The 10,631-nt window shown below is 34.4% G+C and overlaps 1 protein-coding gene across 1 annotated transcript; it reads right to left on the bottom strand.

Moving 5' to 3' along the window:
- Window positions 1-903: 903 nt before the first annotated feature.
- LOC145039174 (protein LIKE COV 3-like) lies at window positions 904-4,312 on the bottom strand. The gene is made up of 6 exons (XM_078987280.1): window positions 4,100-4,312; window positions 3,463-3,515; window positions 3,189-3,298; window positions 2,894-3,061; window positions 2,297-2,521; window positions 904-1,131 (listed from the first exon to the last, which is right to left on the bottom strand). Exons 1-6 carry the CDS (start codon window positions 4,247-4,249, stop codon window positions 1,025-1,027), a joined length of 813 nt encoding a protein of 270 aa, XP_078843406.1. The 5' UTR covers window positions 4,250-4,312; the 3' UTR covers window positions 904-1,024.
- Between the last annotated feature and the right edge of the window lie 6,319 nt (window positions 4,313-10,631).

Here is a 10,631-nt window from a genome sequence, read left to right as displayed (position 1 = left end):
CGATCGAAAAAAACGATCAAAAAGGAAAAACGAACTGTACCTCACACACCAATTGATCGTTCAAGACGTCGACAATTAACCAAGAAGAACAATCGGATCACCTTTTTTGCACTAATACCATCTAAAAAATACTAAACACAGATAATATCACAATATGAACCACTCATATCTCATTATGAACAAGAAGATTTTCATGTACATACTAATTAAACCTCACTACAATAAATCCTAATCTACTCTCAAACCTAAACTACTCTCAAGAACAAAGAATGAACAAAGATCAAGGACGAACAAACCCTAACGTCACTGTAAAATATAGAGAGAACGAGAGGGAAACATTTTGTGTGTTTGTATGTTATGAACGAAATAAGTTGAGCTTGCACCTTTTTCAATTATATAAGCGATTCCACTTTACCCATGGGTAACAGAAGATCTGTACATCATATTTGTCCATCTTTTACAGACGATGAGCCTCAATCCAAGATATATACATTTCAAAAAAAAGCATCCCTCATTCTCTATTTGATTACAAAATTTATACAATCACATTTTCATATAACACCTTGCAAAACACAAACTAATACAAAACAAATGTAACCAAGAAAATGTTCTGTAAATGTTAAGTTTGAATAAAGAACATAATGTTATTTCAACAATAACTAGCTAAAATAACTACAAAGCTTTTGGTATTAGTCCAAGTTATCAATATGCCATGTCATCACCACCGAAGTGTATGTGACATTTCATCGTTGAATCGAAGATATACATATAATCACAAGAGACATCAGAATATCATATACTTGTTAATGCATTCATACTGATTTCATTTTCTTTATATACTTTTAAGCTAAAGCAATACAAATAAAGAAAGAAAGAAAAGAAAAGAAATAAAGAAAACCCATTAATTAATTACAAGTTACAAATAAAAAAGATATCTCCAAAATCAAATCCCTAAAAATTTAGCTTTTACAAGCAAAAGCTTGAAGTTCATGTTAAATGGATGGCATGAGACTTTACGTTCATATCATACTTGTGGTATCACATACTTCCCAACTCTTGGTGCCACAAGGCTTTCTGGATTCGTTGTAGTTAATATCTTTGGTATCGACATCCCTCCCGAAATCACAATCTCTGCAAAAAAAAAAAAAAAAAAAATGTCACACATCAGCTAAAATACAACCTCATCAGAATCTCTCTCTCTCTCTCTATATATATATATATATATATATATATATATATATATATATATATATATATATATATATATATATATATATATATATATATATATATATATATATATATATATATATATATAGGTTAGGTTCATGTGAGACCATCATATTTTATGAGATATGGGGACGCAATCCTGACCATTCATTTTGGAGATAAAAAAAATTAAAATGCAAAATAAATGAAAATTTTAGAAAAAAATAAATAAATATTATTTTCATCATTTATTTTATCCATATATATAATATAATTTTTTTAAAGTTACCGTTTTTTTCAAAATATACATGAAATATTCTAATAGAATATTATATTGTAAATATTCAAATTGAATTTTTAGAATGTTAGAATATTCTACTAGAATATTAACTATAAATATTCAAAACATTCTAACAGGATATTAGAATATTATAACTAAGTTCAAGTAGAATATTAAAATACTTTAATATATCTATCAATTTTATCAATTTTAGTAGAATATTAGGATATTCTAACATTCTAAAAATTTGATTTGATTATTTATAGTGTAATATTCTATTAGAATATTTCACTCATATTTCGAAAAAAACACTGAATTTTTTTATTTTATTATTATTATTTTATTTTTTTGGATAAATTAAATAATGAAAATAATATTTAACAAAAAAAATTTTGGATTTTTCTTTTTATTTTGCAATTTATATTTATATTTTAATTATTTTGATCTCCAAAATGAGTGATTAGGATCGCGTTCCCATGTTTTATGAAATTAGCATGGTCTCAAATGAATTTCTCTCTCTCTCTCTCTCTCTCTCTCTCTCTATATATATATATATATATATATATATATATATATATATATATATATATATATATATATATATATATATGTTGGAACCTAACAAAAAAAATTTAGACCCCATATATCTAACATGGTATCAAAGCAAGCAAGACATATGTTGTCTACAGGGCCGTTCCCAAGATATTATGGGCTAGGGTGAGGGAAAAATGAGCCCCTAAAATGCAAAATTTCGTTAAGTTTTATAATAACCCGATAATCGAAAGAAAATTACTTGTTGGGTCTTACCTATACCTTCTCGAACCGATATGTTGGGTCTTATAATGTCATTTGAATTGACAAGAACGATATCTCCCATATAAAGGTGGTTTGTTGGCACATACACACAACAAAGCTCCTCAGCACCTGAATTCTTACGAAGAATGAGAGTCGATGTTATGAACCCAATAGCGTATTCCCCAACACTCGGATGCTTTATAATTGCCACTTCCTTGAATGCATTTGAACTTTGACCTAGAAAACTCAGAATTTAAAAGATGCTAATTATATCTTGAATTTGTTTTGAACCAATAGATAATTGGCACAATCAATCCAACTCTACAGAGTTTAATGATTGTTACATTAGCGTTTTGCTTTTCATACAACTTTTTCATTTAATTCCTACGTCTATTAGAATTATTGATTTAGAAAGATGTTAAATACTCAAGAATCAATCAGAATTATTGATTTTTTCAATGTGTCTCACAATCCTTATCATTCTCATATATCCTAACTATATATATTGTTATTTATAGAATCTTGAATAGACTTGTAACATTTATCTAATTTTCTATTGATCAAATTAACCATAAAATATTTGTATTGAACTTTTCTCAAGTAACTTACCTGGTGATATTGCAACACTGATTTGTTTAGAGGCAGTGTAAATATAGCTCATGAGAGGCATCTTCTTTATTATAAACTCTCCCAAACTAAGAAGATTGGTTCCCAACCATGATGACATGAACACACCAACCAAAAAGATGAAAGTAATGGAGGTCACAAATCCAAGACCTGTGAATATAAAACAAAATTCATATATTTATGCACGAATAACACATCATTTAATCAAATCCTTATGTTGTTGAATGTGTATATATATGCCTAAAATGATAATTTAGGCAATGTGGTAAGTACTAACCGAAAATATTAATCCCTAGAAGAGTGTAGATTGGGGAGAAGAATCCATCCACGAAATGAATAAACCACCAAGTTATATAAAATGTGATGGCTATAGGAAATAAAATAACACTGCAAAACAATTCATTATGAGCAACAAACCATATATCTTAATTTTGAATGTAATGTGATATAAGATAAGGTTTGCTTATTTTATAATTGCTATGACAATCTTCATGTGTTTATTAAACTGAAATATGAGACAAGATTTGGTGAAAGAGGAGAACAATACAAACCATCCACTCATGAACTTTTTTGAAGCCCAACTGTGAATAACTTTGACTAATGCCTGCACAAGCATGCAAGAAGGAGAAACTTTTTAAAAAAATGCTCCTTGTGAAAAGTTAATCAGCATCATGATCCAATGTTTTCTGATAATATAATTAAACTTTAACATAATCTACATAACCTAATGTTTCAAAACCACAACTACTACTATTTCACATGTAGGGTCTCATTTGCAATATTGTTCAATGGAGGTAGTATTACTTTAAGATAGATTCTCTGGTTTTTAGTTTATTAGAGGATATAAGAATATAAGATTTATTCACTTGTTCCTCATATAAAAAATAAACCTTCACAAATGTTTTCGGAAATTGGGGGAGAGATAATCGAAGTTCAACAAAAATAAAATCTAATAAGAATCAATGAATCATTACAATTTTGGTAATGCAAGTTATATAGACAGATTTTAACAACACAAACGTTGCATTAGCATCCATCAGATCATGGATGAACACCAAAAGTTTTGGCGTAAATGAAATCAGTGTTTCCGATTAAAATTGAAAATATATGAAACAATCACGTAAGAAATTGAGGGAATAGGCCACAAACAGACACGCAAACACAATTAATTGATTGAAAATCGGAGACCTCTTTTCCGGAACGACGTGCAGAGGAGGGAGCACCCGGAGGGGTGTCCGCCGGCGATGAAGATCTTGCGTCACCATTGGTTTCCGGTAAAACTAATCCTTTTAGAGGAATCAAACGTTGCATATCATTGTCCTTCTCTCTCGATCCCATTTCTCGTTCCGTTTCTTCCCGCGAAGCTATGGCGGACTACAAGTCATTACGAACTCTAAAATCGAAATGCATTGTTTTTGACACGAGAGTAAATTACATAAACAGACCCTCAGGTATTGATCAATCGTGATAATGGTCCAAAACTTATAACTATTGACACTTGTTTGCTTTTACATTAGTTAAATTGCATTTCCACTCCATTAGTTAACTAACTTTGTCATTTGGCTACTATAATGTTTGATTTACCACAATTGTGGACCTATGTGATTTTATTCCGCTTTATCTCCTCACTAACAATAACACCACCCCCACCACCCCCACCACCCCGATCGACTGTGTTCACTTTTTCTTCTTTATGCACCCATGACATGTAAAAAAACAATTAATAATATATGTTTATCATAAATCTTAAAAAATATTAGGTACGTAAACAGTGGCGGATCAAATCCGAAAGTCAACTGAGATGTACATAATAAATAAGAAAATAATAATAACAAGAAGTATAATAGCATTAAAACATCTAACTAAATGTCATATTACAATTGAAATCTAGGACACATAACTATTAAGAATATTTTCATTCCTAACCTTAATAAATTATTATTTTTCAATCGTACAAATTACGTAATCATTTTAAAAATTCATCCGAAATCGATTTGTTTAAACGATAAAAAAAACCATCAAATAATAAAAATCATTAATCAAAACCATTAAAGGAAAAATAAAGATAAAGTCACTAAGTCATGCAAAACTATTAAGCAAAAATATGAACTTTGTAACCCCCCCCCCCCCCCCCCCCCCCCTCCCCTCCGCCTCCTCTCCCACGTTTATTACAAACTTTCTAGAGACGGCGTTGTGCGGTGGAAGATGGTTTCAGTCAGTCGGTGGTGAGCGACGTCAGGTAGTGGTGCAGTGGTGCAGTGGTGTTGTGTCTGTGCAGCTATGTTAAGTTTCCATGACGATTGGTGGTAGTTGTAGACTGCAAATTTCTGATGATTTTCATTTGTTTGTGCTACTAGATCATGGTTTCTACTTCTTGGGTACTTTGTAGGCTAGGTCAAAAGAATGGGAGAGAAAAATAGACGAAAGAAAGAGAAATCTTGGATAAGTAGAGACCGATCTTTGTGAAGTGAGGTTCATAGTTGATGTGTAATTTATGCATTACTAGTTTTTAATTTATAAAACTAACAAAACTTAACTAGCTAAAACGCACTTAGGTAGTACACCTAGTCGAGTTATAGAATAGTAAAGTAAGTCAGGAGTTGATCACAAGGAACATTATTTTAATTACTATAGACAAAAAAAATCAAATTTTAGGCGGGAAATATAAAACCCTGAGTTCACATACACCCTAAAGGATCTATGTTCTCACTATAATATGCAAACAACAATTTGAATTCAAGAACTCTAAAGTAAAATTATATTTTCAAAATTGAAGAAGGATTATTAGAAAACATATCTTTTAGTTTATTATTGAAAATAAACTTGAATTCCTTCTTTGTAGAACTTCAGAAAGCCAGCATCAATCTTTGTAGAACTTCAGAAAGCCAACACCAAAAATCACGTGCCTCTGATGGCTCACACTCAAACACTAAAAGTTGGAGGCTATTGAAGAGAGATGGGACATAAGGGAATTTTTAGAATTTATTTGAGAGGTATGATCGCCAAAAATATGAGACCCAATGAGGATTTATATAGGTGATCAAGGGAGCTAAGGATAAGGTAGTTTCCTAAGATAAGTCTTAGCCCTTTTGTTTTTCCTCAAGTTTCCTTAAAGCCCAAGAAAAGCTCTAGAACCTCTAGAACCAATCTAGAATTCATCCAACCCTCTAAGGAGGTTCTAGAATTGGTTAACATTCAATATTTTGAACATTGTCATCTTTAGTCCTTCTACTTTTAATTATTTCAATTAATTCAAATTAATTACTGATTAGTTTATAATTAAACAATGTATTTTGAATTAATATATTTTTCTCAAAACATATTAATAAATTAATAAATCGGTCTCTCTCTCTCCAAATAACATTCTAGTCTCTTACTAGGTTTCAGAGCAATCCAAAAGAATTTTGCTAATAATTTATGTTTATAATAATTTATTTAATGGCTTAGACACCTGATCCAATAGTCTCCCATTTGGATAAGACTTTAACTAAATTACAACTTCCAAATTAAAGAGCAAGGTGTGCGTTCCGAAGCAACTGCCGAACTCTGATCTAAACATACACTGGTCCTTAGATAAGTGATCAAATATTCCTCTCTTCTACTAAATATCATATAAACATGAGACATGAATTGGAATCAATCTAATTTTCCAAGTTTTATTTCCTGATTTTCGATTTGTGATAAAGACCAAGGTTGTAAAATTGTTTGGCGGTAGCTCGGTGATCGATTGACGATAACCGATTAATCGGACTAGGCAATGATTAATGAGGGATTTATCGGGGACCCTAAATTAATAATAAAATTATTTAAAAATTTAATATTCCCAAAAAATTAAGTATTTGAAAATTTAAAATTTTAGAATTTTGAAATTTTGAAAATTTTAGTATAAAATATTTTAAAATTTGAAATCTTAAAATTTTGAAAATCTAAAATTTTGGTGTAATGTTTGAAAATTAAAAATATTGAATTTTTTAAAAATTTCCTGCCTATGACCGCCAAGACGACTTTGACCGATTTCCGCCAAACACCCTAATCATAATCGGTTCAAGGCCGTCAATCAATTAATCGTCGATTAATTAGCCGGCATGGCCAATTTCTGCAATACTGATGACAACATAAGACTTTATATTGAACACATCAATTGAGTCCTGGTTGGGCCAAGCACTATAATTCAACACCAAATCACCATGGGGCCCAAAGATATTGGTTTTCCCGTTAGGACAAAAGTAACGAACAAACTTTGACTTATATGTTTGTATCCTTTACTCACCAAATCATACATATCACTACGTTTTACAACATCATGTTACTAATGTGGTTTCACAGTACCAATGCACAATCAACTTGTAAATAACAACTCATATATATCTGTTTCAAGAATATAAGATATTATCATATCAAAATTACTCGTGAAGTAATCCATGAAGTAATTATGTGATCTTGGGTTTATCCAATACGTAAATCTCCATTTCCAAGTACTCATGAATGTTGAAGCAATCCAATTGCTATGTCTAAATCCCTTTGACAATCTACAATCCAATTCATGATAGTCTTAATTCACTACTTATTTCCCAAAGTATAATCGTGTAACATCCTGATATTGAGGTATTTTCAATTTTGATCTTTTGTATGATTAGTTATTGCATTTTGGTCCCTAAGTAAGAGAATGAGTAAAAACATCCCATAGTGAAATTTTGGTAATTTCGGACTTTAGGGAGTATGTTGAGCGTACTAGGGCCAGGCCTAGTACGTTAGGCGTACACCTCATGTAGGGCATACGTGAGGATCATGCAAACCCTAATTTTTAGGGTTTGTTTCATATTTAAACCTTATTATAGCCTCATATCTTATTCTTATTCAGCCTTCCTCTGTGAAATCTACCCCCAAGCAAAACGTAAGTGAAAGAGAGCATTTTGGAACCTTTAGAGCGATTAGAAGTGTTCTTGAAGAAGAAGATGTGGAGAGCTTGGAGTTTGGAAATCACTGTGGATCTGAGATTTCCTTCTTGTTAGCAAGCTATAAAAGGTAAAAAGTTTGCATCTTGATCACTCCATATTGTAGATCTAGACTTATGTTCTCTTAAGACACTTTTTAGTCTGAAAAAGGTGATTCTTGAGCATGGCATGTTCTTGACCCAATAAGTCGTCCTTTCAAACCCTAGGAAGGGTCTTGAGTCATAAAAATGTGGTCTTGAGAGTTAGATTCACTCCATGCAAGCTATAGAAGATCTTAATGCATTAATATGATTGAGGGTTTGTGTTTTAAGCACTTAATGGACATGCAAAGTCATAAATTTGGAAACTTTATGACTCATGATGGTATTTTGACCTTGGATATGACTTTGGACCTGAAAAGGTGAAGTATTAAGCTCTTAATGGAAAAAGAGTTGAACAGGGTACCTATGGCCCATAACCTTCCTGGTTGGAATTCCCAGTTCTCTCGATTACCTATGGCCCATAACCTTACAATTGGAATTCCCAGTTCACAACCTTACTTTTGGAATGCCCTACCCACAAGCTTACGGTTGGAATGCCTACTACATAACGGGTCCAAAAATTTCTTGGTTGGATTACCCCTGGCTCGTAACTTTCCAGTTGGAATGCCCCGACCCACAACCTTACGGTTAGAATGCCCTGGTCTGTTGACTTACAACACAAAGTAGTACAGTCTCAACCCTACCATACCATGTCGACATGAATATAACAAATAACATATATCTAACAACAGATAAACATATACTCAGTTAACAAACTGGTAGGTATATCTATAGATACCATTGCATGCTAACATCCTATATACCAGGATATCGATCTAACCGATTCTATAGCATAAATAACATACTATCATATAACAGGATATCCAATCCACTAGGCCGACCTTTGTATCGCAAGTACATTGAGAAAGACTCACCACATAGTCTGATGAAAACTTGATCAATACTCTGATCCCGAATACCGGCTCCACCCAAGTTTTAAATGTCTAATATTTCCCATTAATAAAATAATCTCATTTTCCTGAATTACCCTTGGTCAAGCTTGGTCAGAACTAACAAGCCAACTAATTCAACCCATCTAAGTAGGTTGGTCTTACCATTCTGTACGCGGGGCATACTTGGTGCTTAACTAACATACGTGGTGTTGACTGCATACGTGTAGCGTACCATCTGGTACGCCCAGCTTACGCACCCTGTTCATGTAACGACCCAAAATTTAAGAACAAAAATTTCTTTTAATAAATCATTACTTAAAGTAAAGTCATCATTCCAAAACATAATATGAGTATAAGTTTTCAAAACACATGTTCATTATTAGAGTAAACATTCCTAGGCTGTCTAATCTATGATGTGTGCCATGCGATCACCCTGAGCTCTTCCCTACGCTACCGAAAGTACCTGAAACCAAAACTGAAAACCGTAAGCACGAAGCTTAGTGAGTTCCCCACCCTACCATATACCATGCATAACCACATACTGCACATACTGGGCCACACCCCCTATCTTGGACCTCGCCCGCTACAACGGCCCCGCCGCTCCAGGCCCCGCCTGGCTTCGAGCCCCGCTCGGATACAGATCTGTTTTACTTAGGCCTCGCCTGTCACAGGGCCTCGCCCGTTAACAAATAATAACACATAAACATTTCACAACACATAACTAACACATGCAACTGGTTCTGTCCTAAGGCCTCGCCCAAGTTCTGCTACCGATGAGTCAAGGAACCCCGTCCACGCTACTAATGGTAGTGAGGTACGGGCCTAGCCCACTCTCACTCCCGTCTAGTTCGGGCCTCGCCCCTATTCTGCTTCTAATGAGATATGGAACCCCATTCACACTCTACTATTGGTGAGATACGGGACCTCTTCCACACTCACCTCCCTACAAGGCACATACATGTATCACACAGACAACAAGTATAAACTATCATATAAACAATTCCTTGGGCACCCGCCCGCTATTACTGGACCTCATCCTGGAAATAATACTATCATACTATGCCTAGGGCTAACCCCCGGGTCTGCTACTCATAACCACATGGGCCGGCATTGTGGCCTTAGACCCATTCACACAAAGGGAAACTCACCTGCACTGGCTGAACTTGCTGATAATCTCACTAGCTGCTGCCCGGTAACTCACTTAACTCCTGCTCCCCTTGCTCCCCGAACTACCAATATCAATGCAACACTGAGTCTAACTGACCCCCGAAAGACAACCAAGTCCACCCTGGTCCAAAGTCAAAGTCCTGGTCAAAGTCAACCTTCCAGGTCAACCCTACTCGCCGAGTCACCCTACTGACTCGTCGAGTTCATAATGTTCAGATACCTTCCATTCGCACCTCGACTCGCCGAGTCAGTCCATGACTTGCCGAGTCTACCGATTTCTGAGTCCAGACCTGTCCAACTCACTGAGTCTCCACCCGACTCACTGATTCGAGTCACAACTCGAAGGGTTTGGGGGTTTCGCGACCTGACTCGCCGAGTCCAAGAACAGACTCGCCGAGTACAAGGCAATCTTCATACGACTCGATTAGTTGTTCATCCCACTCGTCGAGTTTCTCCACAACTTCATGCTACTCGCCGAGTCCACTCAAAGGACTCGCCGAGTCCCTTCAGTTCTCCTTACATGCAGAGGATTTTTGAGTCATGCATGGACTCCAAACTGTAGATCTACCCTTCCCAAGCCTATTCCACACGTAAAGTTGCAAACTTTACGTGTAGAGAAGGAGAT

This window comes from Lactuca saligna, chromosome 4, assembly GCF_052625555.1.
Source record: "Lactuca saligna cultivar CGN05327 chromosome 4, ASM5262555v1, whole genome shotgun sequence".
NCBI classification, from domain to species: domain Eukaryota; kingdom Viridiplantae; phylum Streptophyta; class Magnoliopsida; order Asterales; family Asteraceae; genus Lactuca; species Lactuca saligna.
This window is presented reverse-complemented; position numbering and strand designations above follow the sequence as displayed.

Bases quoted from the DNA above. Each gene is read 5' to 3' on its own strand.
- LOC145039174 (XM_078987280.1), bottom strand. From the start codon at position 4,249: ATGGGATCGAGAGAGAAGGACAATGATATGCAACGTTTGATTCCTCTA. The intron at 3,516-4,099 runs GTCTCCGATTTT...ATGCTTGTGCAG, and splicing joins CACGTCGTTCCGGAAAAGAG to GCATTAGTCAAAGTTATTCA. The intron at 2,522-2,893 runs GTAAGTTACTTG...TGAGTTTTCTAG, and splicing joins CAGTGTTGCAATATCACCAG to GTCAAAGTTCAAATGCATTC.